The sequence below is a fragment of the Capsella rubella genome, unplaced genomic scaffold (genome assembly GCF_000375325.1).
Source record: "Capsella rubella cultivar Monte Gargano unplaced genomic scaffold, Caprub1_0 scaffold_8, whole genome shotgun sequence".
Classification (NCBI taxonomy): domain Eukaryota; kingdom Viridiplantae; phylum Streptophyta; class Magnoliopsida; order Brassicales; family Brassicaceae; genus Capsella; species Capsella rubella.
Window position 1 is genome coordinate 11,914,845 of NW_006238916.1, and position 16,175 is coordinate 11,931,019.

Sequence of the window (16,175 nt, forward strand, 5' to 3'; positions counted from 1 at the left end):
TGATTGATTGATTTGATCAAGATATCAGTATACATAAGTGAATCCACCAATATATATGAATAACAAAACCATCAGGACAATTCGAGTTTTGTTAATTATAGTGCTCTCTGCCTGTAATTTTTTGCCGTGTATGTGAAACATCAAAGCCAAAGCCTCTCTTGGTGAAGTCATCCAACCTGTTGTATCCCAAGCTTCTCTTTAATCTTCTTCCTCCTCTCTGTTGGCACCAACTCCATCTTTTGTTTCCACCATCCAGAAACAATTTGTCATAAAATAGTTTGACAAGTTGTTTCCGATTCGTTCAATTGGTGTTATTAAGAAGTAGTCTGAAATGTAAATGGAGGAGGAGACCGGTAGAGACGAATTATAAGATGATCGAAGAGAAGTAGAGAGTGTCCCATTGGAGTCCCTCCACAGCTTCAAGAAAGTTGCTTGGAATTTTCAATGAAACGATTTGTACTCTCTTGTTGGGTGGTGGTGAAGGAGACTAGGAGAGATTTAAACCCAAATCTTTGACATAGGAATCTCCTACTGTGACTCAAGTATAATAGAGAGCATTGAAATCGACACCAGTTGTCTTTGTTGTTAAAAGGAGCGAGCAAAATCAAAGACGACAATTTTGTGCTTAAATCTTCATTTTACTGATTAGAGTTTATGGGTTTCAGATTAAAAGATAAAATCTGGCTTAGCAGTTAGCACACTCCTTAGTTAGTAGTAGTAGTAGTAGTAGCGTTGATCTTCTTTGCAGCAAGTCATAAGGTAACTGACTTGTCAATTCAACAAAAACCAAACTAGACAAGGAACAAACAAAAAAGAGCCCAAGTGTTGCCATGATGGTTCTCGGCATTTCTTGCATCTTGACTTGTGTCTTACTCTACAGATTCAATCCTCTGTGCATCTTTTGACTTATATCCTCCAACTCCAAGTCAATAACTTGAGGCGTATTGATCCCTTTTGCTGCTTTTGAGTCTTCCAGTTCTCGAGTCAATTGAGCAATCTGCTTCTGGATTTTTGCCCCTCCATCAGGTAGCCTTGATACCGTACTCTATGAGATGGAGAATGGAACTCAAAACAGAGACCTAGAGATAATGCCTAAAGCTTTCTGGATGTTACAATGAATTGATGTCATTACCTTGTTTTTGAGTAGCATCGATAAACGACTGAGTCTTGCTTTAATTTCGCTTTCCGACAATTCCTTCTCGTCGATTGGGGAAATGTTTATTGTCTTACCCAAATTTACATCCTTTGGCTTGAAAGCATAGTCAGCCCTGCCAGGAAGTGTTTTCCAAATCGATTAGAGATTACACAATAAAACTATACATAAATTTGACAAAAGGCTGTTGGTGGTATTACCCATTGATTACAGTGTCTTGGGAAATACTTGATGATGGGCGTCCCAAGAACGCTGTCGTTCCTCTCCTTTTTAAGTTGAAGAACGAATCAGAAACTGGGATTTAAAGATGAAGGAAAAGTGCTTTGTAACTAAACAGCTGGTTTGGAGACATGGAGTCACCTTATTTCTTCTTCTTCATCTTTCTGTATAGCTTGAATTGGAGCAGTCTTGGAGAAAAGTAAGCTGTGATGGCTAACTCCAGCGATGCCAAGAGTTTCAAGAAACTTCACATGGGATTCTAGAGTTTCATCTCTGTAAAAATAAACATAGATGAGTGAAAAAAATATTAGAAATAAAGCATCATGACACAGTTTTTGCTCAGAATTCAGTGTTTGCTTACAGTTTGATCTGGTTATAGTGCTCTTCGTATAGTTGTTGTTGTGTAGGTGAAACATCAAAGCCTCCTTTCGGAAGACTGAAAAGTTCTCGAAGGTCCTAAGAGTGATATCATTTGGTATATACAATTATAAACTAATAAAGAAAAACTAGAAAGCACTTAAACTGCCATTTACAGCAGAATTGAGATTGGACCTGCTGGCTGAAGTAGCGGATTTGTTCTTTATGCTCAGTTGCAGTTTTAAACAATCCTCCCTTGTATACCTAAAAAAGCACATACCGAGGGGATCGTATCATACAAATAATCATATATATCAAAATCAGTTAGCTATGACACTTACTGAGGAACAAAAATATGTCACAGACCTGTTTTCTGTATATCTTTTCTTCAACAGTTGCTGAGGTCATTAACCTATACACAATGACATCCTTCGTCTGCCCAATTCTATATGCTCGATCAACGCTTTGGTTGTCCGTGCTGCATAGATAACAGAAAATCAAGTCATCAAAGTACTTTCAAGAAACCAAAAATATTAACAGCCCTTCATTCTTCCAACACTGGTTTTAGACTACATCAAGTTTCGCAAGCAAGAGATATAGGATAGAAATCACAGCACAAGTTTTGCATCATATACAACTAATATCCTAATAGAGATCCGGCAATAAGCATCTAACTACAACAGGAAGCAAAATTGTGCTGCTTCAACAGGAAGCAAAATTGACCTTCAACAAGATAGAGATGTTGATTTGATAAAGTAAATAACAATATAATTTTCTTAACGTTTAGACTTAGGCTGTTGAAAGAATAGTCAACAGAAGTAAGCACCTCGGGTTCCAGGCAGGGTCAACCACAATCACACGGTCTGCCTTAGTCAGAGTAAGGCCGAGACCACCAACTTGAGAAGTCAAGAGAAATATAGGAGCCACCTGACCTCCTTGAAATTCCTAGAGGAATATTAAGGGTTTCATAGAACTGTTAGCATGAAGGCTAGAGAAAACAACAAACTTAGGAAAAATTGAAATGTAATGTGTCAAAAAAAAGAAAACCCACTTCAACAGTCTTCAATCTGTCAGGGGCTTTTGTAGTACCATCAATTCGCAAGAAACTATAACCGTTTGAGGTAAGAGAATCCTGAAAATTCCAAGCATAACACATAAAGAATCCATCGATATTAAAAAAAAAACTTTGGGGGAGGGGGTAATTGGTAAAGTTAGAAGTTAGTAGCAAAACCTGAATGAGATTAAGCATCTTGCGTGTCTGGGAGAAGATTAGAACACGGTGCCCTTCTGGAATTAAATTTTCCTGAGTACCAATGTATAGAAAGGATGTCAGTCAAACAGACAAACGTCAAAGTTAATATCAATAATGAACCGTAAATGCGTTCTAACCAGTAGTGACATGATGAATGACAATTTGCAAGAGATGCTGTCATTCTTGGTCTGAAAATCATCTGTATCCACATTGTCTGCTATATGCATTGCCAATCTCTCAGCCACGCCTGCTTCTTCTTGTGTTAATGTTGATTCCATTCCTTCTAGGACATCCTCAGCTGCCCTCTTAGTCAAGAGAAGCGGGTGGTCACATATTTTCTTCAGAATCTGTTACATAACAAACAATAACTGTGAGCTGCCAGATATGAACAGACAAGATTTTGAACAGGAATTATATGCTTGACGTGTATATAAACAGAGTAAAGGAACCCACTTTCCATGTAACATATATCCTAAAGAGAACTAAGCAAAGTGTATAAAGATGTGGAACTGAGTCTACGGTTATTTAACCAACACATGGACACACACACTTGATGAAACAAACAAAAAACAAGAAGAGAGCTTCAAGTTACCGTTAGAGCTGCTAGAGGTGAACCATCAAAAGCTGAAAGAACAATTTCACTGTTTAAGAAAGCTTCATATAATTGTCTCTGCAACAACAAGTACGTATCAGTAATTTCATAAGACTGAGAACATTATCAACGACTGTTTAAGGGTTGCACCTGACAAGCTGTTAACCGTAGCCATACAACAATTTCGTCTTTCTTTGAAAGTTTGGAGGTTGCACCATCATCACCAAAGACTTCACTCTTAAGGCGCCGCAAGAAGAAAGGTTGAATATGCTCCCTCAAGTTCTATCAATCAAGGAGAAAACACCAAAAAAAGAAAAAAAAAGAATTGTAAGATCTACAGCCTACAGACTGGAGCAGCATATGTCACAAGCAAATAGATAGCTTTTTTCTTCTTAGGGGCAAGTAAGCTTGCACACGCATACCTAAACTGTTATACGGCTATATTGCAAACAGTTTGCAACCTCATACGATGCATCCCAGATTGTAAGCATGGTATGTGATAATCTATAGTTTCATTTCTTACTATATTTATGATAATCAATAGTAATCATAGAATAGAGCTAGATTCAAAAAGACATGCCAGGATACGAGGAAAAATTTCAAAACCTAATAAAAACTTCTTTCAGCTACAGTACAAAAATAATAGCCACTCAAGCATATTTGAACTGAATCCTCTCACCTTTGCTACTGTTGAGCCTATCCTCTGTTCTCTATCAGTAGCATTTTTGTCAGTTCCACGAATAATGTAATGCTCATAATTCTGCTTAAACCTGTTTAAGCTTAAAGACTTAGTAATACAAAGCTGGTAAACGTACTCTGACATCATTGTAAGGAGGAGATGTTTACCAATTCTTGTCACCGAGTAGCCCAGGGCAGCTGAAGTTAAAAAGAGCCCACAGTTCCTATAAAATATGATGATGGAATTCAATAGGCAGCATTAGAATTGCAAGAATAATTAATTACTGAAAATATATGGACCTGCGTCAAATGCCATAGACGATACCTTGAGATTGTTTTGGATTGGTGTACCACTTATTATTATACGGTGAGAACTTGGGATCTCAAGCAAACTCTTGGCCCTTTGTGTGTTGGGGTTCTTAATAAGATGTCCCTAGAAGTGTAAGAGGAAATACATCATATTGATATCGGTTTGGAAAAAAATTCATAACCTACAATAATGGTAACATCTCAGCGCTTGATAGATCATAATGCATACACATTACACCAACTATTAGTGCAGCGAGTCAGAGGTCTTACAAATAATAAGAGGTTGATATGTGTTTACCTCGTCCAGAATCATGTAATCCCATTTGATTCCATCTTCGTCATCCTCATCAGTATAATGGTCGTCACCTTGCAAAGCCTTTGTATTGTTTCGTACGATATCATAGGTTGTTAGAAGAACACCTTTACCCTGCAAAAGTTAGAGACATCCAGGTTGGGAACCCGTACCATTTCTCAAAACAATTACCATTCAACTCTGGACAAAATGATATATTATTTATCAGTTTAATCCTTCAAAAGCAATATGAAATTATGCTTCTATACAGATAAAAATGATTTACTACAGGAAAGGGTAACAGGTCACAAGTAAAGCCAAAATGTAATGAATTGTAACTATGTAGTTAATATCAGTGAAATTTTCCAGAATAACAATGGAAGAAAGAACATGAACCTGCAGAACGTGGTGGAGATCATATTCCCGGGCTTTCGTCGAAGTGCCATAGTATCTGTAAAAGGGAAAGAAAGACTATTAGTATCACTATATTTAAAATCAGTATAGTATAACAATCAAATAAATTTGCTCTTACTCCCTAGTCATTCGTGAAAGTCCCACGGTAGCTAATTCTTTCATCCAGTGAGGAAGCAGGGTTTTTGGGGCCACTACCAGAGCACGCTTGATCAGTTTGGAGTGGAACAGACCAGCAAGAAAACTACAAATCTGCAATGCAAACAAAACTAAAATCAAAGATACAGTAGTGTTAACAAAAAAAAAGGTGCAGGTCGCAGATTTCCTTACCTGCATAGTTTTACCTAAACCCATATCATCTCCAAGTATTCCACCTTTCTCTTGTGTATGCAATGACCAAAGCCACTTCAACCCTTCCCTCTGATGTGGATATAACATTGTTGCAATCTTTCCAGGCAATGTGTAAGACAACTTGAGGCTAGTTAAAGTGATAGACTCTTTATCATCCAACAGTCTCTCATCACTACCATGTCTTTTTATGTTGTGAGACTGAGCTGGCTTCTTAGGCTTTTCAGGATGGATTTTCATTTCAACCGCTTTTTTCCCAGTCAAAATGACACAGTCATCATCATCATCATCCTCGTCTAAGTCTCTTAGTTTGTCAGCATTCGACCGTCCGACTGTTCTTAGCTTTTCACTTACCTCTATATGTCTAGTAGTCTTCGGAATTTGGTCGACTTCCTTGCCTTTTCCCTTCCCAAGGTCAAGGTTGTATCCCTGCCTATTATCTTCAGACTTATCGTCAAAGTGCTGTACAGAAAATGAATTTTGCTTTCCAACATTCGAAACTCTGTCTTCCCATTCGCTTGAAAACTCATTACTAGTTATCTGTTCCCGGATGGTAATACCAGCATTGCCTTGCTTGTCCTTGAGACTATCTGACGAGAACTTGGATAGATCTGATATCAAGGAAAATGAGGATTCGGCATCCTCAAAATCAAGATTATCAACCTGGCTCTTAATTCCACCGGCATCAAAATCGTTGCTTTGGTTAACTTTCTTCTTCTGAATGGACATCGTCCCAAGCTTAGAGGTCAGGTCATCCAAAATATCCATGATCTCGTTCCTTCCTCCAGCATCTTGTATTTCCTCTTTTTGCTTCAACTGAGGTGAGGGCGAAGCAAAGTCTGTGATTATGGAAAAATTAGGCTCGTCAGCAATCTCTGTCTTAGCTTCATCTGATTTATCCAAAGATGTGAGTATGTTCCCAGCTCCAGCGCTCTCGAGTGATGACTCCCCTTTAACTGATTCAAACATTGTGCAAGACAAACACATTCGAGTAAACAACGGTAAGATACGGAAAATCAAACAACAGAACTATTAAACCCAGATTTCGAAAACCCTAATTTCAAAGTAAGCTAGTAGAAACAAAACTGAAATAAATCAATACTCATATATCTGTAAACGGAGAGAGATGGGTGACAAAAACCCTACAAATCAGGTAAAAAAGTCAGGACAACCTGGGGAATCGAAATCGACCAAATCAGAATCGTCATCTCCATCAGATACGTCTTCCTTTGGCAAGGCCTTGCAGAGACGACGCCTTCCAGCAAGCTTAATCATGGACTTCTTCGTTTCTTCAACTTCTCCATCTGAGAACCCCAGAAGAAAAAAAAAGTCAATAATCAAAAGACGGATACGAATCCGAAACCACAGAGCAGACAACAGAGGAGAAATAGCGGTACGGGAAGAAGAGGAAGGAGGTTTAGGAGGCGCAGAAAGATCCATGAGGATACTGTAGTGTCGATCGTTCAAGCTCTGAGGTTTTCTTCTATGGCTGGCAGTATTAGCATTTTCCGCCATTGGTTGACACTGTTATCCGGAGCGAGATGAGTTTTGCGTTTACCGACGATCGAGAGAAGACTGAGAGAATAAGAAGACGAAGAGGCTGTTTGGAATCCCGCCTTTCTTTTGATTTTTTGAAATTTGAAGATTTTCTCAGTTCCGATACAAATGGCTCTCTCTATCTCTCTCTCCCCCTCTGATTCATTTAACCTAAAAAAAAGTATATTTTTTTATTTTGTTTCTTTTCGTGTCAACAAAATATTATTATTATTTCTTTTTTTTTCAAACACATTATATTATGTTTGGAAATTGTCATATTTTCTGTGGTTTTGTTGGTGTCACAAGAAGAAAAAGGGAAATTTGTTTGCTAAAATGTTAATATTAGACGATATGAATTACAAGCTTATAGAGTAGTGCATTAATTTCGTTTGAATGATTCAAAAAAAAAAAAAATAACTTGTAAAGAATCATTCTACTACATAAAAGCTGAAAGAGAGACTTGTAATGACTGGAACCAAACATGACAGTTTGAAGTTGAATTCGAGGAGTAAAGGGAGACGAGCTCGAGTGTGTGTGGCATTCCGCGTACGGTTTCCGCATTGCTCTCTTATCTACTATTTCCATCAGTAGAGAGACTAGAGATGTTGTTGCAAAAGTTTTTGAGAATGCATGCATGGCTTCAGATGAGAGCTTATTCCTTCTTATGATTAATCATAGTACTAGTACGTACGAGCGTATCCAAAGTACGAGAGAGAGAGAGATTTGGAGCACACACTACCTTCGGCAAGGACATAAAAATTGGAAAAGTTCACATTCGAGAAGCATTACTCTCATTTCATCTCGACAATTCATAGTGGAGTTGGCTTGTGTTAAAAACCACATAACAAATCCGTCTCGATCTGAGAGATATGTTCTAATCGTGCTTTCTGGCATAAAACCAAACTCCACTATGAATTTGTCGCAGCAACCTTGTTAGCAATTCCAAAGTCGTCTCTGAGTCAAACCGTATTGAAATGTGTCTTTCATGATCCCTGGAGAAGGTTGAAGACACAAGATTACACAATGAACAAACGATTCAGTTTTATATATCTCGATAGGAGCTCCCCGTTAGCCGTATGCTTTTTAATTTTATTTTTAAAGAACTTCATATTTCATGTACAGCTGTAGAAGCACTTAACATTGGTCATCACTCATCATATAATATAGATTCAAGTATCAAATTAAAAATAATTACAACCACAAACACAAATTTGAAGAGACTTGAGCAAATTTCCCCAAAAAAAAAAAGATCTTCATCATAGTCTCTAAAATAGCAAAACCCTTAAAAATGGCGGGAATTACAACAGTAGTGTCTCTATACTCTCTAAACTCACTTTTTTCTTCTTTTTCTCTCCGACCTCCACGAGAGCTCACACATTCACACGTTCTTCTTCCTTTCCCGCTCACCCATAGACATGAATAGAGGCGGCGGCAATTCCAGAAAGCGACCGCCTCCGTCAAATACCCCACCGCCGGTGAAGCATCGAGCCACTGCTAATTCAACACCATCTCCGGCCATCGGAACCCTAGAGGATGATTTTATGGTCGAAGAGGACGTGTTTCTGGACGAAGCTCTCTTGTACGGCGACGAGGACGAAGAATCCCTAATTCTCCGTGATATTGAGGAGCGTGAATCGCGTTCGTCCGCTTGGGCTCGACCTCCGCTCTCCCCCGCTTATCTCTCAAATTCGCAAAGTATCAGTTGAGTGCTGTCTTAATTTCTCTCAAGGGTTTCTTCATCTTGTGATTGATGGAAATTGCTCAACACTTTGATTCATGTTTTCGATTTGTTAGTTTTCCAACAATTGGAGATTGACTCTATAATTTCGGAGTCTCATAAGGAGCTGTTACCGGCTTCTTCAGGGCAAGCTCCAATCATTAGGATGTTTGGGGTTACCAAAGAAGGTTAGTGTTTTCAGCTCGTTTTTGCTTTTTTGTTGAAAACACACTGACATGGGGAACGATTTCGTTGGATTTCGAGCTTACATTTGTGGTATGTTGTCAGGTAACAGTGTGTGTTGCTTTGTCCATGGATTTGAGCCCTACTTCTACATTGCTTGTCCTCCTGGAATGGGGCCTGACGATATTTCTAATTTCCATCAGACTCTTGAGGTTTTTACTTATGCAGGCTAAATAGATCTCTGAGAATTTTGTTCTTTTTACCTCCCTAGTTTTGTTTTTAAAGCTCATCTGAATCATTCAGGGAAGGATGAGGGAGTCAAATAAAAATGCCAAGGTCCCGAAATTTGTCCGTCGTATAGAAATGGTGCAAAAAAGAAGCATTATGTATTACCAACAGCAAAAATCCCAAACTTTTCTGAAGATTACAGTTGCATTGCCGACTATGGTGGCTAGCTGTCGCGGTATGACTCCCAAATGCTTGTGCTTTATGGGTCTACTTTCTCCCTTACTGATTTTTTCATTGCAATGATTTAAATGGTAGGTATCCTTGATAGAGGCTTACAAATTGATGGATTGGGTATGAAGAGCTTCCAAACATATGAGAGCAATATTCTTTTCGTTCTCCGTTTCATGGTTGATTGTGATATTGTCGGTGGAAATTGGATTGAAGTACCTACTGGGAAATATAAGAAGAATGCAAGAACTTTGTCATACTGCCAGTTGGAGTTCCATTGCCTGTATCCTTATCTGAATTTCTTTTCTTGAGCAAGAATATGTTTATCTTGTAACATATTCTTTTTATGTCATTACTTTCTTTAACACGGGTTTTAGGTACTCAGATCTAATCAGTCATGCTGCAGAAGGTGAATACTCAAAAATGGCTCCATTCCGTGTACTAAGTTTTGATATTGAGTGCGCAGGTCGTAAAGGACACTTTCCGGAGGCTAAGCATGATCCTGTAATCCAGGTTAGCTGATTTTGTTATATTTTAATATCCCTATTTGTTACTTCTGTTCTCATTCCTCTTGAAACAAGATTCTTATTGCTTTTCTAGATAGCGAATCTTGTTACTCTTCAGGGAGAGGATCACCCATTTGTACGCAATGTCATGACTCTTAAGTCATGTGCTCCAATCGTAGGCGTAGATGTTATGTCTTTTGAAACAGAAAGAGAGGTCTTACTAGCTTGGAGGGTATTGTTTTTGCCTCCTATCGTGTTTCATTTTTATATGTGCAATACTTTCTCTTTATCTGTTATTTGGCATCTTAGCTTGCAAAAGTAAGCTTTATACAGTTCATAATCCGGGAGGACTCAGTGAAAGTATTAGTATACTTTATGTTGCTACTGCAATATTGTTATGGGCTTAATGAAGCATGTGTTCTGCTGATGTATTGGCTGCAGGATTTGATTCGTGATGTTGATCCTGATATCATCATTGGTTATAACATCTGCAAATTCGATTTACCTTATCTGATTGAGGTACTTGAACATTAACTTTACTTTTATTGACGGATCATTATCACCTCTGGTTCGCAGAAACGTGCTTTTCATCTGGGCTGTATGGCACCTAAAAAATATGCTGTTTTCTGATTTTCAGAGAGCTGCAACACTAGGAATAGATGAATTTCCTCTCCTTGGTCGTGTAAAGAACAGCAGGGTCCGGGTCAGGGACTCAACATTTTCATCAAGGTGATGTGGGAGTAACTGGTGCTTGCTAACTGCCATCAGTTTCTCCTTTATTTTTTTTGTTATACTTCATGCTTTTTGTAGCTCATGAGTTTTCTAACCTCGCATGTTATGATATTATATGGCTTCCCATAGTAATATGTTTCCTGTTTCAGACAACAAGGAATAAGGGAAAGTAAAGAGACCACAATTGAAGGAAGATTTCAGTTTGACCTTATTCAGGTTTCTGTCCTTGACAAATTTATTTTGGTTGTTTGTAACATCAACTTAATTTTTGTTTTCATTATTGCAGGCAATACATAGAGACCACAAATTAAGTTCTTATTCGCTGAATTCTGTATCAGCTCACTTTCTTTCCGAGCAGGTGAAACTGAGTGATTTATGCTTAGAATTTCAGGTTATTTATTTTGTTCTATGTGGCTAAGCTGATTTTGTTTATCAGAAAGAGGATGTCCACCATTCTATAATAACTGATCTCCAGAATGGAAATGCAGAAACCAGGAGGCGTCTTGCTGTTTATTGTTTGAAGGTACCTACATTTGTTTATTCTGGAGTATTGCTGCCTATGTCCTGTTGCATTGCCTGTTATTGGATAAGTTTAAGATTTTCTATCTAGCTATCAGGCTTGTATGACTACCTACATGTCCTATTGCATGTTTTCCCAAGTCCGACCCTTCCTAGTGTAAAAATGAACATTGATGTGTACGTGTGGCAAGAGGAACCCTTGTAGATATCTGTGTACAAGGAACCCTTGTAGATATGCACATTGTAAATATCTGTGTACGTGTACGTGTGGCAAGAGGAACCCTTGTAGATATGCACATTGTAAATATCCTTACCTAACCCTTGAATTGCTGATGGCATTTGGGTTTATAGAAATTATATTTATATCCACTGTGTCTAGTCATGAGTTTTTTGAGCACCCTGGTCCCTGGATATGAGGTAGGCTTGAAGGACTTTTGACAATTGCTAGCGATATTAATGACACGTGGAATAATGTGTGTTGGAAGGAATTGTGGAAGGATGTTTAGTCACTAACTTTTCCTCCCTCTATTAATCGTTAGCCTACTGAAAATTATAAGAAGGTGCAACTTCACCATGTTCCTCTTTGCTGTTACAGGATGCATACCTCCCTCAGAGGCTTCTGGACAAACTGATGTTTATATATAATTATGTTGAGATGGCTCGTGTAACTGGTGTCCCTATTTCCTTTCTTCTTGCCAGAGGACAGAGTATTAAAGTATTTCTCAAGTAATAATTTTTTGGATATGTGTTTCAGTTTACTAAGGTGGCTGATATTTTGTGTCAATATATTTCTTCTAGGTTTTATCTCAGCTTCTTAGGAAAGCCAAACAGAGGAATATGGTTCTTCCGAATGCTAAACAATCAGGGTCTGAACAAGGAACTTATGAAGGCGCAACTGTAAGTTGGTGCTATATGAGAACGTTTCTTTTTTCGTCTCTCCTTTGTAATAGTTGCACTGTTTTGACATGTCTGTTGTTTTGGATGTTTCAAATGATATTCAGGTCTTAGAAGCAAGGACAGGTTTCTATGAAAAACCAATTGCAACTTTGGATTTTGCTTCACTATACCCGTCAATTATGATGGCATATAATCTTTGCTACTGCACTTTGGTAATTCTTTTGATATTTTCATTGTTAATTCTATTTATTTTTCATCTATGATTTATACACCTTATTAATTTGAGAGAATTATTTCCACGTTTGTCTTTGAAGGTGACACCTGAAGATGTACGCAAACTGAATCTTCTACCTGAACATGTCACTAAAACTCCGTCAGGGGAAACATTTGTTAAGCAAAGTTTGCAAAAGGTTGCCGTGTTTAGTTGAATTGATTATCTTCAAGTACTTCAAATTATGTTGCAGATCTTTCAGGAAATACAGCAGTTTGTAAACACTATTAATAATTCATTTCAGGGTATACTTCCAGAAATTCTTGAAGAGCTTCTTACTGCCCGTAAAAGAGCCAAAGCAGATTTAAAGGTAACTTAACATTTTATTCTGAAGAAACTTTTGCAGTATGTGCTTCCTGTATACAGCCTTTAACTAGTATTAGTGAAACTGTTATTGTCTAATTTAGGAGGCTAAGGATCCCCTTGAAAAGGCTGTTTTAGATGGTAGACAGTTGGCGTTGAAGGTGAACTTCTTACTGCCAGTTTATTTAACTTGGTTATTCAGCAAAACGATTTTTATATTTTGAAAATTATGAACAATATTTTCCCTTGAATTGCTATCTTATATTTTGTTTTGTATTGTTGTCTCAGATAAGTGCAAATTCAGTCTACGGGTTTACGGGAGCCACTATTGGGCAGTTACCATGCTTGGAAATATCCTCAAGTGTAACTAGCTACGGTAATTCTTTTGTGAGCACTGCAACTTTTCTAGACACATCATTTTAGGTTTGCTCTGATGGATTTGCATGTTTTTAAAGGCCGTGAGATGATTGAACAAACAAAGAAACTTGTGGAAGATAAATTCACAACACTGGGAGGGTATGAACACAATGCAGAGGTACATTTTCATTACTCGATGTTCTCAAGACTGGGTGAAGCATAAGTTTGTTCTTGTATTTACTAAATTTGATGGAAAATGATGTATTAGGTTATTTATGGAGACACAGATTCAGTCATGGTGCAATTTGGAGTACCGGATGTAGAAACTGCAATGACCTTGGGGAGAGAAGCTGCAGAACATATTAGCGGAACTTTCATAAAAGTAAGTAAACTTATATGCTAGGAGCATATCTTAAACTTCTCCCTAATCCTTGGGGTAGAGTTGCAAGACCATGTGATTTAGTTGCAAGATCATGGGATTTCTTGAAAACAAACAACAGGCTGAATCGTTCACTGATTCTTTATTGTGTATGATTTCATAAAGCCCATCAAATTGGAGTTTGAAAAGGTTTACTTCCCGTATCTTCTGATTAACAAGAAGAGGTATGCTGGTTTGCTGTGGACAAATCCTCAAAAATTTGACAAAATGGACACCAAAGGTAAAAAAATTTAATTTCACTGCTTCTCTCGTATTCAATTTCTGACTAAATATAAACATGACTGTCTCTTGCAGGAATCGAGACAGTACGAAGGGATAATTGTTTACTGGTTAAGAACCTTGTGACTGAGAGTCTTAACAAAATACTTATTGATAGAGATGTTCCAGGTGCAGCTGAGTTTGTTAAGAAAACCATTTCGGATCTTCTGATGAACCGTATCGATTTATCACTTTTGGTGATTACTAAGGTAATATTGCTTGATTTCTTATCTTGTGATGTTTGTATCGCTTGAAAGTGTATGGTCATGACTAAAGCCATCGGTGAAACTAAAACGAAAATTAACTTATAATGCTCCTGATGTGTTTCTCAAATCATATAGGGTCTAACGAAAGCAGGAGATGATTATGAAGTTAAATCAGCTCATGGTGAACTTGCTGAACGTATGCGTAAGGTTTGTGGTTCTCTTTTTTTTTTTTATCATTTGCATGATTAAGCATTTTATTACAACTTAAGATAACTCTTGACCGTTTTCGTTTGTAAAGAAACATGTACAAAAAGTTCTAAGAAATTTTCATTCCTTTAATCTAGTTCCAGCATCGCATGGACACCCTCAAACTGAGAAGTTGAACTGGAAGTGATAAGCAGTTAGATTATTATTTTATTTTTTTGGCTTGTATAACAATTATTTTTGGTGGCCATTTAAGAGCTGCACAAGTGCAGGGATTTTTGTTAATATGCATTCTTTTCGTGGATATAAGATTTTTTACAAAGCTTGATCTAAAGCTGAGATCTATTGTAACAGAGAGATGCTGCTACAGCGCCAAACGTTGGGGATCGAGTACCATATGTTATCATAAAAGCTGCTAAAGGTGCCAAGGTAGTGTTCATGTCAACCTTAATCTATCTTTTCCACAAGATGTTGAGGTCATAGTCATTTACGGAGCTTATCTCATTTTAATGTCAAAAAGGCTTATGAACGGTCAGAGGATCCGATCTACGTGCTGCAGAATAACATCCCTATTGACCCAAATTACTACTTGGAGAATCAGATAAGCAAGGTCAGTACGAAGTGGGGTTTGTCTATAAGTTGATTCTATACTCTCTATCCTGGTAATTGGAGGTTAAAGCAGATGTTGTTTTCAGCCGCTGCTTAGGATTTTTGAGCCAGTCTTGAAAAATGCTAGCAAGGAACTTCTCCATGGAAGTCACACGAGGTCAATATCAATTACTACTCCTTCGAACAGCGGCATAATGAAATTTGCTAAGAAACAACTGAGCTGTGTTGGCTGCAAAGTTCCGATCAGGTAATCTTCGTTTCCTTGCCTATGTTATTATTCATGTTCGGTTTTGAAATATATTAGGATTCTGCAAGTTATACTATCCTGGATTCTCGGTTCCTAATCTGTATTTGTTTCTATGTCTTCCAAGTTCCTTATCATTTGGTTGTTTGTTCTTACAGTCTCGTTTATGATTCCATATATGGGATCTGCTAATCAATTTTCGCTTTAACTTCAACCAGCAATGGAACACTATGTGCAAGTTGCAAGGGAAGAGAAGCCGAATTGTACTGCAAAAACGTGTCTCACGGTATGCTACCGTTATTCCCTTTTCTATAGACTTCTTGATCGATTAGGAATACTAGATAAATACCCACGCTACGCTGTAATATTTTATAATTTTATTAATATATTTTTCCTTAAAAATTATTTTTGTTTTATATTGTTATAAACCATTATCGAAAATGTTTTTTTACATTTTTTTATCATTATAAACCATCATCGAAAATGTTTTTTTTTTTACAATTTTATCATTATAACAACATAAACGTTTATAAGAAAGTTTGATGGATAAGTAAGTTTATTTATTTTATTTTTTTTTTGGGCAAAAAGTAAGTTTATTACTCTCACATAATAATGTCGCTTAACATTTTGTGAAAATATAGTGGCGGACCTAGAAGAAGTTTTTGGGAGGCTGTGGACACAGTGCCAGGAGTGTCAAGGCTCTCTCCATCAAGATGTCTTATGCACCAGGTTTGCTTTTATATCTTTTTGATATCTATATTCAAAAGACTTTTCTTTCAATAGGTAAATAGGTTCTGATCCAACTTTATTGGATTTCGTGTTGGTCTTTACAGTCGAGATTGTCCTATATTTTACCGGAGAATGAAAGCACAAAAAGACATGGCTGTGGCCAGGCAACAGCTCGACCGTTGGAGCTTCTAATATGTGTATTTAAGGTTGTTTTTAGATCTTCTTTTTTTTTCTATTGGTTTCTTTGCTGTTAAAACTACCGTTTGAATTAGAACTTGTAGGTCATAATAGATCGGCTTCGGGATGTTATAAAACGGAAACTTTTTGCTTCTTTGTACTTAAGCTTTTGATTAATACAGAAAGATTACTCTTCTTGCATATATTCTTGTTTCGGCAGG

The 16,175-nt window shown here is 37.4% G+C and overlaps 2 protein-coding genes across 3 annotated transcripts; one reads left to right on the forward strand and one right to left on the reverse strand.

The window, feature by feature from the left end:
* Positions 1–617: 617 nt before the first annotated feature.
* LOC17875194 (protein CHROMATIN REMODELING 24) lies at positions 618–7,295 on the reverse strand. The gene is made up of 22 exons (XM_006279861.2): positions 7,009–7,295; positions 6,784–6,915; positions 5,594–6,567; positions 5,385–5,515; positions 5,249–5,303; positions 4,859–4,987; positions 4,577–4,684; positions 4,420–4,475; positions 4,253–4,343; positions 3,724–3,855; positions 3,574–3,651; positions 3,119–3,328; positions 2,961–3,032; positions 2,781–2,861; positions 2,556–2,674; positions 2,096–2,207; positions 1,925–1,993; positions 1,734–1,828; positions 1,514–1,645; positions 1,354–1,419; positions 1,133–1,268; positions 618–1,045 (listed from the first exon to the last, which is right to left on the reverse strand). Exons 1-22 carry the CDS (start codon positions 7,124–7,126, stop codon positions 875–877), a joined length of 3,267 nt encoding a protein of 1,088 aa, XP_006279923.1. The 5' UTR covers positions 7,127–7,295; the 3' UTR covers positions 618–874.
* A 1,141-nt stretch (positions 7,296–8,436) lies between these two features.
* LOC17874906 (DNA polymerase delta catalytic subunit) lies at positions 8,437–16,155 on the forward strand. Of its 2 annotated transcripts, XM_023780596.1 has the most exons (30): positions 8,437–8,848; positions 8,942–9,052; positions 9,153–9,259; positions 9,351–9,510; positions 9,591–9,786; positions 9,881–10,016; positions 10,104–10,241; positions 10,451–10,528; positions 10,647–10,738; positions 10,891–10,957; positions 11,028–11,099; positions 11,178–11,264; positions 11,856–11,975; positions 12,059–12,157; positions 12,262–12,369; positions 12,472–12,567; positions 12,673–12,738; positions 12,836–12,892; positions 13,020–13,107; positions 13,187–13,266; positions 13,357–13,470; positions 13,633–13,747; positions 13,822–13,994; positions 14,127–14,198; positions 14,550–14,624; positions 14,716–14,805; positions 14,891–15,051; positions 15,267–15,334; positions 15,690–15,777; positions 15,882–16,155. In XM_023780596.1, exons 1-30 carry the CDS (start codon positions 8,563–8,565, stop codon positions 15,967–15,969), a joined length of 3,288 nt encoding a protein of 1,095 aa, XP_023636364.1. In that variant the 5' UTR covers positions 8,437–8,562; the 3' UTR covers positions 15,970–16,155. The 2 variants fall into 2 exon arrangements, with proteins under 2 accessions (XP_023636364.1, XP_023636370.1); XM_023780602.1 differs by lacking the exon at positions 10,104–10,241.
* The last annotated feature ends 20 nt before the right edge of the window (positions 16,156–16,175 follow it).

Coding starts and splice junctions, on each gene's coding strand:
- LOC17875194 (XM_006279861.2), bottom strand. CDS start 7,126: ATGGCGGAAAATGCTAATACTGCCAGCCATAGAAGAAAACCTCAGAGC. Junction 4,476..4,576: donor CAATCCAAAACAATCTCAAG/GTATCGTCTATG, acceptor CATATTTTATAG/GAACTGTGGGCTCTTTTTAA. Junction 1,269..1,353: donor CAAGACACTGTAATCAATGG/GTAATACCACCA, acceptor ACTTCCTGGCAG/GGCTGACTATGCTTTCAAGC.
- LOC17874906 (XM_023780596.1), top strand. CDS start 8,563: ATGAATAGAGGCGGCGGCAATTCCAGAAAGCGACCGCCTCCGTCAAAT. Junction 10,529..10,646: donor ATTTACCTTATCTGATTGAG/GTACTTGAACAT, acceptor TCTGATTTTCAG/AGAGCTGCAACACTAGGAAT. Junction 15,335..15,689: donor CTGCAAAAACGTGTCTCACG/GTATGCTACCGT, acceptor GTGAAAATATAG/TGGCGGACCTAGAAGAAGTT.